The sequence below is a fragment of the Pollachius pollachius genome (genome assembly GCF_949987615.1).
Source record: "Pollachius pollachius genome assembly, chromosome: 6".
Classification (NCBI taxonomy): Eukaryota; Metazoa; Chordata; class Actinopteri; order Gadiformes; family Gadidae; genus Pollachius; species Pollachius pollachius.
In genome coordinates this window covers 11,629,480-11,652,766 of record NC_136939.1, presented here as the reverse complement: position 1 = coordinate 11,652,766, position 23,287 = coordinate 11,629,480, and the positions used below count along the sequence as shown (strand labels likewise).

At 44.6% G+C, this 23,287-nt stretch overlaps 2 protein-coding genes across 2 annotated transcripts; both read right to left on the bottom strand.

Moving 5' to 3' along the window:
- Positions 1–16,921: 16,921 nt before the first annotated feature.
- On the bottom strand, positions 16,922–18,218 carry bsx (brain-specific homeobox; the record flags this gene model as incomplete). The annotated part of the gene is made up of 3 exons (XM_079737811.1): positions 16,922–17,170; positions 17,292–17,482; positions 17,957–18,218. 3 exons carry the CDS (start codon positions 18,216–18,218, stop codon positions 16,922–16,924), a joined length of 702 nt encoding a protein of 233 aa, XP_079593937.1.
- A 2,448-nt stretch (positions 18,219–20,666) lies between these two features.
- lim2.1 (lens intrinsic membrane protein 2.1) lies at positions 20,667–22,621 on the bottom strand (the record flags this gene model as incomplete). Its single annotated transcript, XM_079737848.1, has 4 exons — positions 20,667–20,722; positions 21,560–21,694; positions 21,978–22,127; positions 22,447–22,621. The coding sequence occupies 4 exons, from the start codon at positions 22,619–22,621 to the stop codon at positions 20,667–20,669; spliced, it is 516 nt and encodes a 171-aa protein (XP_079593974.1).
- Between the last annotated feature and the right edge of the window lie 666 nt (positions 22,622–23,287).

Sequence of the window (23,287 nt, the reverse complement as noted above, 5' to 3'; positions counted from 1 at the left end):
ACTATTGTCCTGTAGAGATGGAGTTATAATATCAAAGTACAGCATTAAGCGTCACTTAAGTATGGTTTCTAAATAGGCTTCAGTGGTTCCAAGAATGGAAGAATTAACATGGTCCTGACTCTGAAAAGCTCAACATTGCCAGTGGTTAGGGGTGCAATTCCCATATGCTAAAAATATATGCACTAATGGTACTGTGTGACAGTTTGGGTACAAATTCTAAATGCTCACCCAATTAGCCTACTGTAGTAGACATTAAACATTTATTTATTATAATAATTAATTATTCAGTGCGGATAAAGGAAATAGAATATCTGCTCACAGGTTTGGTTTAGTAGTGGTCTGTAGTCCTGGTTGTTGGAGATGTTTGTATGTGAATGGCAACTATCGCAGTGAATCATTGCAACCATTTCCTGTTTTATCCTGACATAGACGCTTCAAATTCGAAAAGTAAGTTCCTGGTCTAGTTGATCTCGTCAGTCCTTATTTGTAGTCCTGCAAGGCATGTTTTTCAGGTGTTTATCCTATATGGCCGACTTGGAAAATTGTAGTTGATTGTGAGCAAGCCATGCGCCAAAACCTTTCTTTCTATGTATTTTCATGTGAAAGCTTTGCCATCTCAGCGGCAGAGCACTTCAGCGTCTATCCTTTGGAGTCGTCCAACATTGACATGGGCCTAACCGATTGATTCCACATCAGCCAAGCGCATTCTCATTTATTCTGTATTATGAGCCCCCCGTTATATCTTTTCATGTTGGGACGACCCAGACGACGAGAAGCTCAGGCAATATCCTTTCCTACGTTCTGACCGGGGCCTGGAAATGCATTAAGGGAAAGGAGCCAGGTCACTTTCCATTGCCCCTGCCCCTCCACCATGTCAAGGCGGAAGGGGGTGGGGGTGGGTGGGTGGGGGGGAAAGGGGGGGGGGGGGGGGCGGTAGACTATACAGTGCCTATTATTGAGTTGATGTGTACAACAACATCAGAGAAGCCCTGCTACCAATAGGCTCTTAGGTATCCCTGCACCTGGCACAGTGGCATAATTGGCCGTGATGTCCCACATTCCCCATTTGCCGGTGCATGCGACGACTGCTTGTTGGCTATAATACCCCCCCATAGCCCATCCCCATCCCCCCACCAACTCTGTTCACCCATCTGAGCCCCGACCCAGTACAATGTCTCATATCATCCCCATTTACATAGTCAAGAGCAGTTAGCTTTGTGCAATGGTAAATGGAGTCTCCCGAGTCCTTTTGCTCTCCTGAAGCCTTGTGTTTTGTCATTTCCCTTTGAATTCGCTTATTAGTTCCCATACACAAGATTTGTCTCACTTAATGGCGGGGACATGGCATAGAAGCACAGGGCATCCATTTGCATTTGTTTATCTTCCCCATTTGGACATAAGGTTAAGGACAAAACATGGAGTGATAGCACAATATTATGGTGTAGCAGAACAGTTAATTGAGATCAGAACACTGGTATCTCTATTGAACATCGCCTGTTGTTGGCCATCTTAAACATGAATTATAATTGTGTAGTATTTGCTCAAACTTATATATATATATATATATATATTAAAAAAGATGACATTGTTGAAATGCAGAAAAACCCAAAACAGGATAACTCTTTATGATCTGGATAACCAAAAATGACTGATGACTAAAAAACAGTCTAAAAGAGGATTTCTATCAACCAAGGGTTATCTAAGTTAGTATTATTCTTGAACAAGATTGCATTTCAAAGGCGATAACTAGCTAGCACAAGAAAAAACACAACCAACCATTTATTGGTTTAGTTTTTGTAGTTTTTGAGGTTCAATCACATATAGGCCACATCTAAATTATAAGATTTTTCGATAAGATTTCCCTCTGTGTAACAGTGCCTGTGAAGGAGGTCATCTGTGGCCAAAAACCCACATATGTACCACGAAAAAATGAAATGACAATTATAATGATCAAAGAGATGTCGTTTTTGTATCATTATGTGTAAAATATAGGGGATACCGCAAAATTGTAAGATATAAAAATGCCTGTGTACTGTGCCTGGGTCCAACATACAGGGGCACATCACGTTAGCTCGCTAGTCGGGCATGTGATCAGTTCCTTTAAAAAGATGGCGACCATCGGGCCCAAATCGCATCAATTACGGCTAATCCTCGCCAGCTCCGTTCAGCACAATGCCTCGTCGTCTGTGGCTTTCTTTTGAATCCCGCTTTGTCATTTTTTTTCTTCCCTATTCTTTTTTTTAACAGAGGACTTCGGAAAGTAACTTGCGACAATTAGCTGTGTTATTAAATGCGCACAATATCCTAATGCCGCAAATGCTTAGAAAGACCAAGTGGAGCGAGTGGCGGGAGCGATGATTGGCCAGGGGGGAGGGGGGGGGGCGGGGGTCAGCCGCTCCTTTGATAAAGACAGAAGTATCAGATCAATCTTGTGCTATTGCACTCAGCCCTCCGAGGCCTCCGCTCCTTTTGCAGGGCCATCACTTCAAAGCCAAGGGAGCATAATGTACAATCTTTTAATAGCTTTAGACCAAAGCATTCGTTGGGAGGCCCATGTGCCACTGTATACCCTACCTCAGTCTAAACACCTAATCAAGATTACCTGGGCCCGCAACAATGGAAGCTAAATGCAATTCAAGATCTGCGGATCCTTTGAAGTCATCATTGGGGAAAAAAGCAGATGTTTCCCTGGGTACAGGAGGTAATACGGCGAGCTGAAATTGCCGGACTTTGTTGTGACATCGTATTGCTGAGAGGCAATTACGGGCCTTCCAATTTATCCGAAAAGATATTACACAGCTTACCATGCTCGGAAAGTAATATGGGCCAGATCCTTTAGCCCAACTGATTGGGATTCTTCGTAATGGGCAGCAAAAGGCAACAGCATGGTGGATAGGCAGAGGTCTTAACTCAAGTGCATGTGTGTGTGGTTGTGTTTGTGTGGATGGTGTGTTTGTGAGCCCTGTCGGACACAAAGTCCTAACACCTGTTACTGGTCTCCCAACTGAGACACTATCAACAGCAGCTGTGGCCATGGCTTAGGACCAATCGTTCAAAGAAACCGTTGAAAGTCTCCAATTCTCGTGAGAAACCAAATTCGCTCATCAGAACTAAAATTGTATTTAGCTCTACAGCATATTTTTTTGTGTGCCAACTAATACCTGAGAAATACAACTCCACAACAGAGTTGTACATGTTTTGCACATCAGGGACATTTAGTATCTTCTGCTTATTTCCATAGGGTCGACGCCTATTGCCGTGTCTGACCAGACGAGGCCCCATACACTTCTTGTCATGTCAAAACCCCCAAACAACTCACTCCTCCGCTGGCCTTTGAAGCCATTAGACGCGATGACGTGGCAAACACGTGTATTGATGGCTACATAACTACCGCACCCACTCCGTCTGCACTGACCTTCACCTATTGAAGCGCACGGAATTAGCTGCATTCAGCGCAGAAGTCCTCTGGCCGTCAATACCATCGATCCACTCAGATTGTCCTTAGCAGCCGTAGGAGGGGGGGAGGCGTCGAGCTAACTAAATGATTTTCATTACAGCGTTAACACAGGATATTTCCCTGTCGCAAATGGGTACGTCGGGGACCACTGACACAGTGCATTGATCTCATAATACGCAGTGGTTGGAGGAGATGAGAGTTTAAGTAGCAAATGAGCTGCGAGTGAGCACACCTAGGTGAAGGCCTTCCCTGCCGTGGGTGTAGTAGATGATTACGTCAGCCCTGGGGGTTGAGTGCTGTAGCAGTTGTTGTGTGCTGCAATAATTGCATTGCATGATTCTGTGGTCAAATCCTCCTCAATCAGTTTCAGTGTTGAGTACTTACTGTGGCCCAGACCTAGGTCACACTTTTTTCACCTTTTATGTTACAAAAAGACTACCTTATATTCGAAATGAATACATTCATTTGGCCAGGGGTTCCCCAAACCGGTCGTGCTGTGACCTACCTAGGAGGTATTTTTGGACCAGGGCCCTCCAAATATTTATGACTGAGAGATAAGCATTATATTCTCCATGTCAAAAAAGTGAGATTATTAAAGTCGCAATTTGAAAGATTTAAACTAGCTCGTAGCTACCTGGACATATCTGTAGTCATTGCTGATCCATATTGATTTGAACAATTTTCAATAAAATCGACTGGTATATTCTACAAATAAAAATGCTTGCCAGCCCCTTCCTCTGTTTACAAGAAACTTGCTATTGATACTCCAAAAGCCCGTCCCACTCACTAGCTGCGAAAGTTTGCGTCACACAGTTACAAAGCCCGTTAACATGGACAGAACACTGTTATTTCGTCTCGCATATTATGACTTTTACATTCACAATGTGTATTTCACTATAACTAAGTATAATTCACTAAGTGCATCATCATTCAGTTTCACTGTTCATTACCGATCCTGTTGCCTACAGAGATGACTTTCATTCATCCTCTATTCACTTTTTTGATTCGGCAAGAGGTGGGAGGCTCCAGAGGAGGAAGAGGAGGAGGAGGAGGAGAAGGACGAGGTCATCTGGCATGGAGCCGAGTGCACAGTGGAGGAAGGTTTAGACCAGGATCTAAGGTGGCTCCAGAAAACACAGCAGCTGAAGGTACCAGCATTTCTCTCTCACACACACACACACACACACACACACACACACACACACACACACACACACACACACACACACACACACACACTCTTTATTTTTTTGTGTCTGACTTTGTGTGTGTTGGGAGGGGGCGAGCAGGAGAGCATTATTATTTCTTGAGCACTTGAATGGCAGCCCTAACTCTGCCATGAGGACGAATATCAGCACACACGCACACAGGCACACCGGAATAAGCAGAGCTTGCGTCTGGTAAATCAGTGGCATTAGATGCAGGGAGGCGCAGGCCAGCGGGGGCTAGCAGGATAATTTGTCCAAATCATGCAAAGAGGAGCGCTAGTCCTGCTCATGTTTCATACAGAATCACACCTATCGACCGCAGCTCGCGTTTGTCCCATCTTTATAGTCGTCTTTTAGGGCCCAGCTTCAGTCTGGCCCTTCTGAAAGGGCTTTTATACATACAAATCAGTGTTCCCTTATGACTGTTTTCCGGAAGCAGTGCTTAGGCGTGTATGAGGGGCATTATGTTGGTGTGTGCACGGTGCTCGTGTGTGTGCATGGTGCTGATGTGTGTGTGCATGTTGCTGATGTGCACGGTGCTGATGTGTGTGTGCACGGTGCTGATGTGCACGGTGCTGATTTGTGCTGATGTGCACGGTGCTGATGTACGTTTGCACAGTTCTGATGTGCACGGGGCTGATTTGAATGGTGCTGATGTGTGTGTGCACGGTGCTGATGTGCGCGTTGCTGTTGTGAATGCTGCTGATGTGCACGATGCTGATGTGTGTGTGCACGGTGCTATTTAGTGCGTGATGAAATTAGTCAAATATTTTTATTTTTAGATTTTTTTAAGAATGTCGAAAAATAATAAAGTTTGATGCATCATTAACATGCAATCAGTTTTTAAACATTTGATACTCAAAACTATTTAGTTTATATATTTAAATGATAGAAATATTCCGGTTTGTGCAACATCCATTGGCATGGGAGGGATTCTGTTTTTCAACCCCCTTTCTGAAATCAATATGCTAAAATAAAAAACAATATAACATGCTTATAGAACACACATGACAAAATAACATCCAAAATAATTCCTGTTTGGCGTTTTGAGATTATCCGATTATTTCCCTTGTTTTCTTTTGGGTGTTTAAGGAAGATCTCGGAGGAAATGACTAAACCCTGCTTAAGTCTCCCCGCTATTGTTCCGTCACTCAGCAGGGACCAATGTTATCTTCCTCCCTGATCCTTCTCTGCACCGCAGGCCTACCAGTCCTCCAGAAGGGACAGGCCCAAGCAGAAGGGGAACCCCAGCCCCCGGAGACCCACCGGAGCTCCCCGCCCTGGGGCCGCAGACAGGCCCGGGCCCCGGCTCCGCCCCCCCCCTGGTGGCGGTGGTGGTGGTGGCGGCGGTGGCGGCGGTGGCGGCGGTGGCGGCGGTGGTGGCGGTGGTGGCGTTGATGGCGGTGGTGCTCGACCACATGCTAGGAAGGAACTGATCTGCAAGAACACGCCCCCTGAGGTTTTGCCGCCCATTTCCTCCTCTGGTGACTCCGCCTACTCTCAGACGCCGGTGACATCGCCGTCACCTATGGCCAACGGCACCGGGACCTTCTCCAGCACAGGCGCGCCTCAGGGTCTCCACAAGGCCCCTCACCAGGACCCCCAGACCGTGGTCGGGTACTTTGACGCCCAGTTCCCCGGGGACGCCCGCGCTTTCATGCAACCGCTGCCTGACACCGGTGGGCGGGGTCTCGTGGCGCTTGGCTACTCCCAACCCCAGAGAGGGTATCCACCGCTGGGCTTCCAGAACAAGGCCACCCCAGTGTGGAGAGTGCAACGGTAAAACTAAAACACTGAAGTAATAAGGGCTGTGTTGGGTGGTTGTTTACCGTGTGCCTCTAATAAAGCCGCACTCAAATTGTTCACATTCTGTGTCTCAGGGCCCAAGCACCGCAAAGGGCGCTCTCCCACGACCGGGAGCATTGCCTGATCCATCCTCCCGACGTAGACGAGGACATCCTCACCCAAGACGGCTGCAGGTGGACGGGAGAGGTGCAGCTCCGGCGCTCGGGCTCCCACCCGGTCCTGCCACCCATAGGTTACGACGGGCGGTCGGGTGGCGGGGGGCAGCCCCAGCCACCCTCCGGGTCCGTCAGCCCCCTGAGGAGGATCTCCGAGCCCCCCTGCCCCAGCGGCTACCTGGCACAGATGGAGAGGCAGAGGCAGCTCAAGGAGAGAGTTGCCTACAAGGTGGGGGTGTGTTTGTGGGTGCACGTGTGTGTGTTTTTCGTGTGTGTGTGTGTGTGTGTGTGTGTGTGTGCGTGTTATCCGTGCTTCCATGGGCGCAAGATGATGACTTTGTTCTCCCTCCAAAGTAGCCATGGAAACCAGACACTAAAGGCCGTAAAATTCCAATGTGTGCAGTAAAATAAACAATGCGTTTACATATTGCATCACGTAAACAGACGCAAATGAAAACATCACAGTTGACCCCCAAACCCTTACCCCCGCAGCCTCCCCCCCCCCATCCCCCCTGTTTCTTGTCCCTTTAACCCCCACCTACACAAGAGATTGCCCAAATAAATATTCCTTTGAAGCCTTAGCATAATCCTCCTCCTTCTCTCCGCCACTCCCTGCGCGCCTCCTCTCTGTCTACACGCGCGTTAATCCAACACGAGAGGCCTGTCGTTGACTAAAGGCACAGGAGGGGGAGAGTGGAGGATAGAAAAAACATCATCTTAATTGTCCGGCCGCGGTGAGATACACTTAATCGCCACGAGACGACGGCGACACGGGATCGCTGCGCTGTGATTGGTGGCCGCTGAAAAGCATCGGACGAGAGGATAAGGTGATTACAAGATGGATAATAGGTTGTCTGTGAAGGCACAGGGACCCTTAACATGCTTATTTGCATCTAATGATTTGTCCCTTGTTTAGTTCTCTGGGTTTTCTGCCCCCCCCCCCCATCTCTCTCCGCTACCGTGGTTGGCTCCCTGTCCCCTGGCAGGTGGGCCCTAGAGAGGAAAATGACAAACACACACTTCTGTAAAGGAGTCATGTAGATCTCCCCTCACGAGATGCAAACCGATTAGCAAACTCAGGGGAGCTCATGTGTTTGGTCCCTCGAGAAAAGGCATATTTTCTGTATGTGTAAGTGTTCTTTAGTGACTCAAAGATGGAAAATAGTACATTTTTCCTACATTCATGATGAGTATTTTCAGTATGTGTGAGTATCTGTCCTAGCTTAGAGGTTTTTTTTACGTGTACCCATTGCATAACTGTCACTTTGTCTCTCCCTCTGTGAAGTTAGCTATGGCTACTTGACAAGATTACTGGTTTAAAATTCCTAAACCAGCGCGGTTCATCATGGCCGGCCATGAAAGGAGACGAGCACGACTTAAGAGGGTTGTCAAACGAGATGTGTGTGTGTGAGAGAGAGAGAGAGAGAGAGAGAGAGAGAGAGAGAGAGAGAGAGAGAGAGCGAGAGAGAGAGAGAGAGAGAGAGAGAGAGAGAGAGAGAGAGAGAGAGAGAGAGCGAGAGAGAGAGAGAGAGCGAGAGAGAGAGAGAGAGCGAGAGAGAGAGAGAGAGAGAGAGAGAGAGAGAGAGAGAGAGAGAGAGCGAGAGCAGAGGGGGGCTCCCTGTTGGGTCCATGACCAGCAGCTAATTCTTGGGTGAACTGATCCCCCTTGAGAGTCAGCTAGCCCAATCTGGAATGATTAGCCTCCCTTTGTCTGGGTCAGGCTGTGGACCGCCACCACCCCATGCCCCCCACGCCTGCTGCTGCACACACACACAACACACACACACACTCTTGTTTGACCATCACACACACACACAAACACACACACACACACACACGCACACACACACTCTTGTTTGACCATCACACACACACACAAACACACACACACACACACACGCACACACACACACACACGCACACACTCTTGTTTGACCATCACACACACACACAAACACACACACACACACATACACACACACACACACACACACGCACACACTCTTGTTTGACCAACACACACACACACACACACACACACACACACACACACACACACACACACATACACACACACAATTTTAATTCTTTATTTGAATCCACCAATCACATTACAAGAGACAGGATTCAAATATTTCAGAGATGAGATAGGTCTTTGTTCAAGGGTACAAAAAACATCTCCTCCGCTACACTGCCAGACAGCCAGACAGATTTTCTGCTGGAGAGCCCTGCCAGCCTTAACCCACTGGAAACACGGTTGTGGACATGCCCCAAGCTGCCAAAAATAAACACTATTAGCTTGCAATGGTAGCCTAGGTCCCTTAGTATTTCCAGAATGGGCTGGTACTTAAGGATTTTATCGTTGAAAGCAATTTCCATGTACAGATCAAACACACAGCCTATCTCAAGTAGGAGCACTTCCCTTCTGTCTTTGTTTAAAAACACAACATCAGGGGTATTTGGGATGTTACAAAACACATCAATAGAGCTGTTAAACCATTCTGGCATGATACGTGAATGTTTGTACATGGTCACATTTTCTAGAAATACTTCTTTAACATTGCTGGAAATAAGATTGACAAGTCGGTCATGGCGTGCAATATACAGTCCTTTGTACATAGTACAGCCATTCACAATATGGGCAACTGATTCAAGTTGATGGCCAGAGTGCATTATACAGTGTGGATGGTGGTGTGCAGGATACCATAATGCCAGATTGTATTTGGTAGGTAGCACCTGCAGTCTAGTTTTGGCAGTAAAACAGAGGATGTCCTCCCCAACAGCAGCATTTCTGTACATGGATTGGGAAGCAGAGTGGTCTGCAAAGTCTAGGCATGCTAGCTTTCCCTGCATTCTAAGTCCAGTCCAGTGTTGTTTGGTCTCTGTTTGTTTTATGTTAAGAAGGAATCTCCTTGCTGTTGTGTTCTGTAGTGTGTGTTTTGCCTCGTTGTGGTATACAGTAGCCTCTGCGGTTACAGATGGGTCGGTGACAACTGCATCAGATGCCTGTGGTGCTGTGTGAGTTGTGTTGTGTCCATTCCAGTTTGACTGTCATTCTGTTGCACGGATCATTTAGGTCCGGCCAGTCCGACCGAACTCCAAAGCCTGCAGCTTGTGTGTCCAGTTTCCCACTGCTTTTCCTCCCAACGCCTAGGAAGCTGTCCTGGCCTGCTTTGGCAAGGCCAGCTCTCTGACAGCGGCATCATCATTGTTGAGCATGCTGATGAGGTGTGTCAGCCTGGTAGCAGTGTATACCCATTCCACATTTGGGACACCCAGCCCCCCCTCTTTATGTGAGAGGAAGATGAGATCCCTGGTAGAGTGTGAGTTCAGCCCTAGTCACTTTCGGACAGCCTGGACTGTTTTATTGTTCATTTCCCGTAAGACATTTTGCTGGATGTGGACGTTTGCAAAGAGGTGTTGTACCCTCGCCAGGGCCACCTCTCTGATAGCGTCCAGTTTCATGACTACAGGGAGTGGGGAGGAATCAATTAGATCGATTCTGTTCTTATAGGCACAACATAGCTACTGTGCCTGCTCCCCCCACTCACCCGCAATGTTGATGTTATGGCCAAGATAGGTGTATGACTCATGGCGTGAACACACACACGCACACACACACACACACACACACACACACACACACACACACACACACACACACACACACACATTTAAAGGAGAGGCGGAAGAAGTGACCTGTCTTCCCCTGACCCTCAAGGATCCAGTGAAGAAGCACTAATGGACAAATCCTGAAATAGTCAAATTTTGCCCCAAAATACTGAGTGAAATAATCTTGATTTATGTATTGTTGGTTCTGTGTGTGTTTATATCACAACGTATGTGTGCCCCTGTGAGCTGTGCACAGTGTGACTGTGTTTGTCTGTGTGTGTGTGTGAATATTTGGGTATTTTTGTGTCTGTCTGTGCACATGTGTGTCTAAGCACTAACTTCAAAATGGAGCCAAGAGGCGAGATGGCAAAAGTGAGCAGGACAGAGAGTACATGATCAGGTCTTTGTGTTGGAGGGGTGGTGGTGGTGTGGTGTGGTTGGGCTGACGGGGTTCACAAAGTGGCTCCATTTTGCCACTGGCTGCAACCATCATTCATCCGTCTGTCATCACTCGACTCCATCAGCCGCCCCGCTGCACTATCACTGGATGTTTCTACAAATAGACTCTTTTAATGGACCGCTCTAATTTCAGCCCAACAAATTCCAGACAAGAGAAGGAAATGGATTTAAATTGTCCTCCTGTGGTAATGGGGGGGAATGCTACTGCTGTAACAGACGGCGGCGCAAACGTTTGGGTTTTTCTTTTAATTCTTCTGCATAAATATTCTCTCTCTCTCTCTCTCTCTCTCGCTCTCTCACAGGTCTATACTCTAAAGGACTACAGGCAGCTGAGGCAGGTGGTGAACCTGTGCGGCCTGGGTCCTGATAAGGCCAATGAGAAGGCAGTAAGCGTTTTAGTTTTCATAAAGTGCCTAATCAGGACCAATTGACTTGGGTTTATGATGCAAGGTGTGTTCGTTCTTGGCATGCCTACTCCTGTATGGACACAGAATATTAAACAGAATATCCGTGCAATAGATACTTGACAAAATACAGAAATCCTAATTTTATTAAAGGAAAGGGTCAGAAACAGTTCAAACATGAACACAACAACGAACTAGAAAAACCTTCAAACCTTCATCGTCTTTGTGTATCTTGTGGTATTAAGTATATCTTGACTGCAACAAGTACATTCATCAGGCTCCACACATCTGGAAAGCCTGTTACAAACCTATTTATGTTACGACAGAGCGCATGTGCTACTCTGGCCTGTTCTCCTAACTAGCTTGCGCTATTCAAAACACACACACACTTGTTGATTCAAAGTTTTCTATACTGAGCAGAATAGAAACATCCCATTTTGTGTATGTATGTTTTTCTTCCACCTCACCACTACTCACCCAGACCCCCGGCGCGCGGTTCATTATGTCGTTGTGGGTCCGGCGGTCGTGTTTTCTCGCTCCCCCGCCGCAAACACTCTCCTCCTCTTTCAGCGCAAAGAATACGATTCACAAAGCAAATGAGAATATGTCCGTGAAGTTAAGTGTGCTTTTGTGCTTTGATGTGCCCTTTGTTAATAACCTCCCCGCTCACAAACACACACACGCACAAGCACACGCACACACACACACACACACACGCACACGCACACGCACACGCACACACACACACACACACACACACCATCTATGGCATTGTGGGTAGTCTGCGTGTCTGGGCCACTTTGTAGGAGACAGGGGCCCCTGTGTGCCCCTGCGGGGGCCGAGCCTATTAGTGAACGATGTGTGTAAATGTTGATCGGGTCGCTCAATGCCGTACATGCGTTTGTTGTTGTTTTGTTGCGATGGGTAGGGTTGTGGATGAAGGGGAGGGCACGTGGAGAGGAGAGGCTTCTCTCGAACCGGAGAAAATAATAACCTCAAGGGGGGAACGGGGAATGGTTCAGTTAATTAAACCTTGCTTTATAATGTCTCTTTCTCTCTGTCTATTTGTCTCTTTCACTCACACTTTCTCTTTGTGTGTGTGTGTGTGTGTGTGTGTGTGTGTGTGTGTGTGTGTGACGTGTTTCTATCCCCACGTTAGGCAGAGAAAACAAGACGACAGAGGCTGTATTCAAATGTGATCCGGGAGCGGAACAAAAAGACGAGCACGGCCCCCGTCCTCCCACCCCGGGACCCGGAAGACCCGGACAAGACGGTTCCCAGGAGGAAGGTGCGATGTTATCCCTCTTTAGCGTGTCCTATTATTTTGAGGAGCAAATGGGATACTTGTGTGTTGGCATCATTTCACGTTGATGTTGTTTGCGCCCTTTTTTTTTTTTGGCTGTGCTTTGACAATGCAGTGACGCTACCTTGATTGTTTTCTTACTAACAACGGTTACCCCTCTGATTAAATATAGAATGCAAGCGAGAAATGATCACAAAGCGTCAATCCTATAGCGGGTTGCTATACCTAAAACTCTCTCTCTCTAATGCTATCGCCACCTCTCTCTATCTCTGCTAGGCATTGGAATATGCCAAGAGGATCGCCAAGCCCCACCCAAAGCCCCGACCTAAAAAGCACCAGGACCAATCAGGGGGCTTCCCTGGCCTGCTCTGTGATGCCCACCCGGAAGGCCTGGAGCTGGCCCAGCTGGAAGCGCTGGAAGACATGACGAGACGCCACGAGGAGGAGAAGCGGGCCGTGGCCGCCTTCCAGAAGGCGCACTTGGTCTGAGGTGCGCCCGCCACTGCCCTGCCGGTCCGAAACAGAACCACGACTCAGAGGAAGAGACATCCACATCACCTGACTGTTTACCACCCCGTACAGGGGTAATAAATACAGCTGCATCACGCTTAGTGCACTGTCAACAACAGCAACAACATCAACAACCACCATCACAACAAAAAACATGAAAAGTAGAAGGATTCCCAGCAGAATGATTAGTACAGACAGATGAGGCCTATTACTTATGAAGACACAAATGCTGGCTGCACAGGAGTTAAGTCTTCTGGTTACGGAGCAAACGTGTGAAAGCGTTTGCGATCAGCAAAACGTTAAAGTCTGTTCAGGCTGACTCCTGCCATAGAAACACAGTTTGGTTGCATACATTTTCCATGCAAAAGTTTTGCATAGTATACTTTTGATTAGTATGAATTTTTACATACTATATACTTGTACTGTACATTAACCTGTATAATTGAACATGTGGCCGTGGTTATACATATCTGCAAGTATCGAATCAACAAACATCCCCCCGACACACACACACCACCGGATTCTGTGTTGATGCTGAAACATTCATAATGAAAAACGCTTCACACTCGAGTGTTTATCCTGTAAAATCACGGACGTTGTTGACATTTCGAAGACCCCCCCCGGCTCCAAAGCTTTTGAGAATGCTGCACCTATTTTTGGTACAAGTACAGACTTTTTAACAGTTATTTATTTATGAAATAACCTAGGTGGATTAATAATAGTTAATAGATGAGCGTTAATAAGCCTTGCGTACCTCTATGCCTGATAGACCTCTATGATGCACAGCCACTGTCGGCTGGGGGGAGTGACCTCACCCCAGCCCGAACAGGGGAGAAACAGAGAAACGGTTTCTCTTCTATACACTGATAATGAGATATCAGGTGACATGTAGAAGCGCACGTGATCGGTTCTCCCAGGGAACAACTTTATAGATAAATACTTCAAAATGAACAGGCCCCCCCCACCGGCCCCCCACGATATACACTCGCCCCAAACGTTCACCGTTCAACGTGCGAGTCTCAAGCACCGCATTTCGCTAATAGAACCCTCAGATCATTATCAAAGCACTATTTGGCTCTCTGCAATATTTTAATTAGTTTATAGTCTCTATTTAACCCATCAGGGGCTCTTTGAAGCCCTCTGTTTTAGTGTTTAAGTCCACTGATGAGCAAAGTGTAAATGAACACACACAAGCCCCCCCACCCACCACCCCTCTGTGTGTTTTTTTCCAACGCTGTCTATCCAGACCCGGTCTCGCTTGCATCTCCTTTCTCCCTTTAGTCCCTCCTCCTTATGTTTTTTGCCCATTGAAATCCAGTTAATTGAAGGGGTCTTTCACCACCACACATGAAGAGGGCCTGAATTAGCATCCCTTTCTGCCCATTGGAAAAGCTCACATGTGGACGTTCCGCGCTTTGATGTGAGAAGCACGCTTTCCTCTGCGCAAGGCGGCAGGCTTCCTGAAATGGGCCTGAAATGAGCTGATGAGCCCGCTGTTAGGGCCCAAATGTAGATGCGTCCATGTGTTGCAAAACGCTTAATCTTTTAATTGATCACCTTCCGCATGGCCTATTCTCTGTGCCGCCTCCCCCACCCCTACCCTTTTACGTTAATCAGAATCACATTTTGAAAATGACCTGAATTGCTTTTCAAAGGGACATGGGGGGGAGCGTGGCATATCCTGTTTTAGAAAGGAGAATGGAAAGCTTTGCGCGAGGAAGAGATTAAATGCACAAATGCACACTCGTAGAGCTGTGTCTCTTAATGCCTGCTTAAATGGATTTGATTACAACTACAAAAAACATTCTAGTACAATATTTAACATTTTCTGTGTGTGTGTGTGTGTGTGTGTGTGTGTGTGTGTGTGTGTTTAAGAGACAGCAGAGAGACATGCCTTTTTAAGAAAAAAGCTAGTACTGAGAAAGAAGCAGATATTCTTGTATTTTTATTTTGATGGAGGCAGATCAAAGTTGTGCAACAGCAAATTGACCAGGAAAGTATGTATGGAGTTAGTGTGCCTGATGGAAGCGGGAGGGGCTGGCGTGTATGTGCACGGATGCCTTGTTTTATAGAAGTGCATACAATATACAGATATATACATATTTTTAAAGAATTTAAATTGGAATTATTTATATATAACAACTAAAGATACAATTGGCAGTGTTTATCAAAATATATGGTTTACTGGTCTCCATTTGCTGTATTGATTTTATATAAATTAAATGTTTGGAATATCTGAATGATTTTTTAATTTATTTATGTATTATTTTTGTTTCTGTAAGATGCTTAAGTCTCTAATTAAGTAAATTAAGCTACATTAATATAGCAATATCAACGTAATGTAACTCATTGAAATGCAATAAAGGCTTAAAAATGATTGCACTAGGGCATATCCTTCATTCTCATTTAATTTTGACACAAAAATATTTTTCCCCAACAGTTATCTCATTTTTTATTAAAGGCTTATCAATTAATTTAGATTACCTATTATTAGTGGTCTCTCTATACTTAATACTGCATTTTATTAATAGGCTTCTCTTAACGCAAAATGTTCAAAAAATATTTCAGAATCCAACAAGAATCCATCAAGATAGCAGCTATGCCCACCAACGTAATGTATTGTCCTATTGTAATTATTTATAATTATAATTATTAGGCCTATTATCATTGGTACTCCCAAATTAATGCAAGCAGTCCCAAAATGTGTGTATCTGTATTGTTACTGCATGGTGGGCTGAAACGGCCCTCTTTGTACCCCAATCACCATCGATGACACTTACGAGTTTACACTACCAAACATGCAGTGCATACTAAATCATCAAACTGTAACCCTCCAGAAGGATATATTCTAGAATGTATATTTTGGAAATCGAAATCCTTCAATTTCTATTTCAATAAATAGTTTTCTTCCATTGATCACGTATCAGCCATGCAACAAGCGTCTCTGAATATCAACAAGACATTGTATATTATAATTTAATTGGGAACGGAACGGATCATGGCTATACAATCGACAAGACATATTCTTAAATGGACATTGAAGACATGTGGCAATATAGACCTACATGGATAACATTAACTGCTCATTTTTACACAATGCCCATAGAAGACATATCTAAATATGAGCTATGCATAGCCTATTAGAAATTAGAAAATATGTTATTTACACGCATTCAGTCCATTTCTCTGGAGCTCTCAGTCCCAGACAGCCACTGTGCGGTATGTGGCCCGCTGGATGCAGCGGGCAGGGGTACAAAGAGGGCCGTTTCAGCCCACCATGACAGTAACAATACAGATACACACATTTTGGGACTGCTTGCAGTTATTTGGGAATAACAATAATAATAGGCCTAATAATTACAATAGGATAATATAATAACAATATTAGTAATAATAGGATAAAATAAGAGATGATATAATCATAATAACAGAATAATTATGATGGGGCCTAATAAAAAATGACCTAATGGAAAATGATCCGACAATATGCCATAGACAATAGTAGGCCTACGCCTATTATTGTCTATGGCATATTGTCGGATCCATTTCCAGACACAGACAGCATATATATTTAGACAATAATCGAAAAAGGGAAAATATATGACAGTGTGTGTCAAAATAACAAAACCAAAAAACCTTTAGTAACAAGCTGTGCTTGGTAAGAAATTCGTTATTGAAAAGTGCGGAAGGAATTATGGGGTGTTTCCCATCGATTATAAACAGTAGGCCTATTCAAATACTGCGTAATGGAATATTATAATACTACTACTACTACTACTACGAATAAAAATAAAACAAACAATATTTATAACAATATTTACAATAGCCTCCATAATTTAAAAAAAATGCAATATTGTCATGCTCGTTATATCGACGGGTCATATACTATTTACAAAGCAACATAGCCGCCGCCTCTTATCGAAAGGGAAAGTCTGTAGATTCTTTACACTTGTGTTTTTTCGTCGTCCCGTTTATAAAACAAACACCACGCAGGGCTGCCAGGCCTACTATAGTAAATGCTCCGGGGAGCAAATGTCCTCCTCGATGTCCACATCGTCCTCGTCCTCGTCCTCGTGCAGCAGGTAGCCGGGCTCCGTCCCGCCCTTCAGCTCCTCCGCGTGCTTCTCGTTCACCTCGCTCTCGCTCGAGTTCTCCGTGGACCGGGGGTCCGTGTCACTCGAATGTTTCCGGTCGTCCTGTGCCTTCCTCAGCTGTTTCTTGTGCTTCATTCGCCTATTTTGAAACCACGTTTTCACCTGTATATGCGTTAAAAAAAGAGGCAAAAAAATAAGTATCAATGAACAGGCCTGCTTTAAAATATTATTTTAAAGGCCCTATTTGGGGTGGTCGAGTGTTTTTTTTCAGATGTCTTCTGACCTGTGTTTCTGAAAGACTCAACGCCGTGGCAAGCTCCACTCTCTCGGGCGTGGACAGGTACCGCTGGATCTCGAACCTCTTCTCGAGGCCGGACAGCTGCGAGTCGGAGAACACCGTGCGAGCCTTCCTGCGCCGGCAGTGCTTGCCCGGCAGCTCGGGGTGATGCTGAAACAACGCGGGCATTTGCATCCCTATCAGGTGTAATATAGTACGGTTAAAATCCAACATACACCCAACGGTATTCAACAAATATGTATTTTTGAAATGTCCAATCGATCACTTTATTATATACATAGGGATAATAATTAAAATAAATAGTAGTCATAACCGACTATATAGTTTTTTACTTAAAAAATCGAATTAAAAATTTAAAAAATGTATTTATCATGCTACAATAACATAATTTATTTTTCGATTGATCCATCACTTTTTTCCATTATTAAGCATGTGCCCCGTCAGATGAATGTGATTAACAAACTGGTTACTTAGTATACACACTCAAATTATAAAACTGACATGACTTAACTAAAACTTTAAAATTTAGATGTTAACCTAAATCCTAGGCCTATACCTACATCAGTCTTGTTTAGTGATTTTCTTGTTTTTATCTTTCAAGCAGCTCGTAGATAAACGCACAGCCTGGTAAACACGTGCATGGGTCTTACCAGATGTGAAGAAGTACTGGTGGTGCTCCGGCTTGTGGAGCCCGTGGTGCGGGTGCGCCAGGATCGGTGTGGGCATCAGCGGGTATCCGTACTCCAGGAGGGGCATCCGAGACGCCAGGGAGCTCGAGAACGGCGAGTGTATCACTTCCCGCAGGGGCTTTGGTTTGTGTAACAAGATGTCCTCGATGAAGAAAGATGTGGATCTCTGTGTCGGCACCTGCGGCGCCGGAGACGTATAATTCATACTCATACTCATACTCATAACTTTTCAAAAATTGAATTCACTGTTCATCGGTCCTCTCTTCTTTTTATATCGCTGTGTGGAGACACACATACAAAAACAAAGTCTCACTTCTATCGACCCCCAAGACGAGTGTGGTTATAGAGTACCCTGTGCGAGAGTTAGTGACTCTATTGGAGGGAGGAACACAGGTTTTAGATTCGGGGAGATTAGTATTTATTCAAGGAGTGAAGTCGATTGTGAAATTGATTAGCGGAGAGCCAATAGCGCGTCAGCGGGGGCGGGGCAAAGAATGATTGTGCGCACATTAATTTGGAGTGGCGGAAGGAGGAGAAGCACTACAGGTTGTAAGCAGCTGCGGCTCACTCAAACTTGCTTTGGCATTATCCTTCAGCTGCTTGTGGAAAAAAGGCAGAACAACAAATTAGGTTGTTAGTTCTGTATGCTATGTTTCAGTGAGCGGTTTAAATGGCAATTTGTACCCAAATAAAGCCTAAACGTGCCTTACAAAAGAAAAAGGTAAATGAAACGGTTTCATTTAGGCCGACTATGATTTTAATTGCATGCCAACATTATTGTCATCCGTAGGGAGCGTTTTTTTAAAGTTTTTATTTCATTATCAATGTAGGCTATTATCCAGGCTAGTGTTGAAGTCTGATATGTCCAAAAATATGGCCGACTCGGAGCTTCTCTCCATGGGCTTTTCAGGCAGTGTTGCCACGAGAGGATTAGACAAGACTACGGGTCTGTCTAGTAATCTTGCCCAATTTGTCTGTAATTGTTGGCATTGAAATCTGGGAGAGTACAAGTGTTGCTCCGGTGCCATTTGTGTCGGAAGCCGTTTGCTATAATTTGTTGATATCGTGTTGTCATCACATTTCCAATCATGCCGGCTAATGTGAAAGTGTCTTAATGTAGTCAGAATTCTCGCTGCAATGCTATTAGGCAATTAAGTGAGATGTTAGAGCGGAAGTTGTAATCCTCGGGCTCGAGGACAGGATTTCCATTCGATCTGTTAGGTAGAATGCTAATTATTAAAATTATATTATGCAAGGAAGTGTGTTGTATAAACTCCAGACTACAATTTGAAGTTGTTATTGTCAAAAACGGCAAATATATTTTAATAATCATTATAATAATGGTGTATTCTTGTGGTCTAGTAGGCCTTTTCAGTTGTTTTTCCCGGTTCCCTTCATTTATTTATTGCACAAATGGAAAACTCGTAAGCTCAATAAAAACGATAGACCTTTACAACAATGTTGACCGTGAATGTGGACCTTCTGTTCGCTCTCTTTAAAGAGCGCGTCAGGATAACAGGTTTTGCTTTTAGAAGAAAATTAGAAAGTAAATGAACAAATGGGGACGAAATCGCCTTTACTTGCTGATCAATAGGATCCGTTCCCTTGGTCCGTCCAAAGCTGCTTTTAGCTGCCATTTCATCAGGGAACGAATGCGGGGGAGACCAGATAGTGCGTCACTCCCTAAGTGGTACATTGCGATAAGAGGCTTGCGATGCTGCATTCTGCTCAGACTTCAAAAACACAGATAACCTATAGTTACACCTGGATTAAGGTTCTCAAGTATGAGTTCTGTTCATTAAGAATTGCAAAAAGTGTGTGTGTGTGTGTCTGTGTGTGTGCGTGTGTTTGTGTGTGTGACAAAACTGTTGTGGAGTTCCCTGTGGTCAAGGTCTGTAGAAGCGTTGAACTTTTCATTCCGTTATGGAGTTAATTTACATAGTAATGTGCACTTTCAAGAGTCTACTTTCAAGAGTCAAATAAGACTGCACAGAGGGCTGGTACCTATTGCCAGCCATGCAGCCAAAGTTATCCATTTGTTTGAAATTAATAGTAATTATTTGTGGCGCATCCTGACAGGACTCAGACAAGAATATGGAGATGAAGAGAAAGGCCAGGATCTTAAATATGATGCTGCATCAAGGTAAGCAACACTTCCCACAAATACATACTTTTCTACACTTGATCATGTAAGTGTGATATTTCGGCACATTCCACAAATTGCTTATTTTTTTGTATTTGCATACGGTAAACAAACACTGAGGGCGAGTGTAAAACTTAAAAAAAATCTATTCGAAGCACAGAAATATAAATTTATAAAATCTGGTGTAGGGAGGTCATTAATGATCAACCTTTCAGAATCAGGTCTTGGTTATACTGAGTTTAGCTAGATGTATGTATGGATATTTAACATTGCAACCATTTTAAATGTATATGTGGGCAAGTTCTTCAAAAAAAAAAAAGTCTAAAGGGATGAAATTCAACAAAAGAGTAAGCAATATAAAAGCCAGAGGCACATTTTCCATGTTTTTTTTATTGAAATCACTGAAACGGTGGTCATTTTCCAGAGCCAACGCTGCGGGGCTCATGTTGCTGGTCAGATTGAAGCCAATAGAAAGGTTGCAACTCTCGCCGTCGTTCTCATTGATGATGGCCAAGACGTACAAATAAATCAGTGAGAGTTCCTTGGGCACTCGTGCATCTTGTAGGCACACATATAAAATATCCCTGAAGCAGAAAGACAAAAACAACATTCAACATTAATTTTGTGTGGCCTTAGGGTATTATATTAGTGGATCAAACACAGACACTCAGGTTTAAAATAAAAGAGTTTAGGCCTACATGCAGCTTGAATAAGCTTGTCTGATACACACAAAAATAACAGGTACATGTGTCGCAATATGGCAGTTTATCCTGTGTAAAACTATTGACGATTTAAACATCCATGGAGTTGCTTTTAATATTTTTGTATGTATACATGGAAACAGGCCCATGCCAATATGTCAGATTTTGGTCTGACTGATCTGGTCTTTATTTCGGAAATATGTGCTGCAGATTCAGTCATTTTCATGTGTTTTAAATTAAAAGAAAAAAATCACAACAAATTCCCAGCATGCATCACAGAAACTCATCATGGAGTCTAAAGAGCGGTCAGGAGTACTTCCTGGTGGCCCCCAGCCGGGGCCTAGTGGCCCTAGCCCATTAGGGATCATAAGAGCCTTCTCTGTATGTAAAACACTGCGGTTGATACAAACATGGACGTACCTATTCCTATTCCATTTACACATATATAGAAATCGCATCATTATTTTTATAATTCACCCTGATTCTAAAGCTAATGCCAAATGTTGAGCGTCCTACTAGTATATACTCCACAATGATTTCCAATGAACAGGTGTGTTGTTTGAATATTTTCTTCTGTAAGTCTTCTGTGCTGCGCAAATGCCACAAATCAGATACTGTAGCTATAGCTTACTACTGCAGAGGGCCGTGTTGATGTAGCAGGTGTAGGGTGTGTGTGTGTGTGTGTGTTTGTGTGTGTGTGTGTCGGGGTGCAGCGTTTACCTGAGAAGAATGTGAGAACCACGGACACCCAGCCAATGATGTAAGACCAGGAGAACCTCCAGTTCCCGTATCGTTTCCCAAAGTAGTTGATGGTCACCCCCGTGTACACGGCCATGGCCAGCAACACTAAAAAGCCTGCAGGAGTACATGAGCAGCAGTAACGAGGTACACCCTTAGCTTACAGTTGTCTCATGTCGTACACATACAGTCCATGCAGGAAGGGGAGGTTTGGTTGATATGTTTTTCAGAGTAGAAGTGTAAGATGAGACAATTGCCTTGTTTTAGATTGAACAATGCGGTTTATTCAAATAACAATAACAATAATAGATTCAGCTATTTCTAAAAGGCTTTGGCAAGCCGTGAATCTAAATCGCCACCAACGGCTTTGTGATGAAAACCCAGCAAAAGCCCGACTCACATGAGATGAAGAACAGAACGCTGGCAGCGAAGGTTTTGTCAAATCTGTCAAAGGAGGAGTAGTGGATGAAGGCCATGATGCCGAGGATGATGCCCACAAAGCAGGCGAGCAGCGACAGGATCATGAGGGCACGCGTGGCGTCCAAGTGGGCTGTGTTGGAAGGAGGGGGGGGGGGTCAAAGGTCAACGAAGCAGGGTTGGTTCAGGCTTAAATGCAGGTCAAGGCAGGTGAGCGATGTGCGGCGTGTGTCCATCCAGGCAATTAAGCTCAGTCTAAAGACAGGGAGGGCCTCGACCTTAAACACAGTACTCGACATCTCAAAAACGATAAATCTATAGTCAGTATGCTAGAGTTGTTCCTATGGCGATCCGAAATGCAACAGACGAAAGGCTACTGACAGTGCTAATATTAACAACAATTAACACAAGCACAGATGTAACGCATGGCCGTGGTGCCCAGTGGTCTTTACCGATGCTGTCGTTGTGTGTGAAGCATTTCCCCGGCATACAGTAGCGCCACAGGCCTTGGTGCATGTAGTTGTTGGACTGCCGATACTGCATCCAATAATCGGTTGCTGTGGAAACAATCAGGAGGATGTTCCCTACGCCAGCACAGAACAACCCTCCGCCCATAAAGCTGTACATTCTGCACCTGCGGAGACACACAAACACACAAGATCGTAAGGTCATTGAGCATCAGGAATCATCAATGGTGCTCACACACACACACACACACACACACACACACACACACACACACACACACCGCGCTCAGGAACAGAGGGTCTATGTGTCGGTAACTATGTGAAAACGAACATGTTATTTCCCCAGGATTGAGCTCCGGGGTGGCCTGTGAGTGTTTGCCCCACTTTGTTCTCCGGGAGATCAGTCAGAGAGAACAGAGCTTTACATAGACTCTCTTTTTTATAGCTATCGCAAGCCTCGATCACCCTTGCAGCTTTGAAACTTGCCCATTGTTCCACCTGGACATGGTGTGACCCTCACCCTCCCCGGGCACATCACTAACTCTGTCATGGAGGGTTTTTCCATACAATTTAGCAAAGGATACAAATAGGCACTCAACATAATTCTGGACCTCGAAAACAAAGAATTCTGAATTTAACCATTTTTGCCTCATTCTTATTATTGTTAATCTTTTAACCAATGTTCTTTATGTTATTTCCTCATTATTGTCATATCTTGTGATAATTGAACCTAAATCCAAATTTCTAAATGCCCCACTCTAAAATATCTTAGCCAGAGGATTATGTTTATTCCATAATCTTAAAATTGTGATTTTCTTTTTACCAA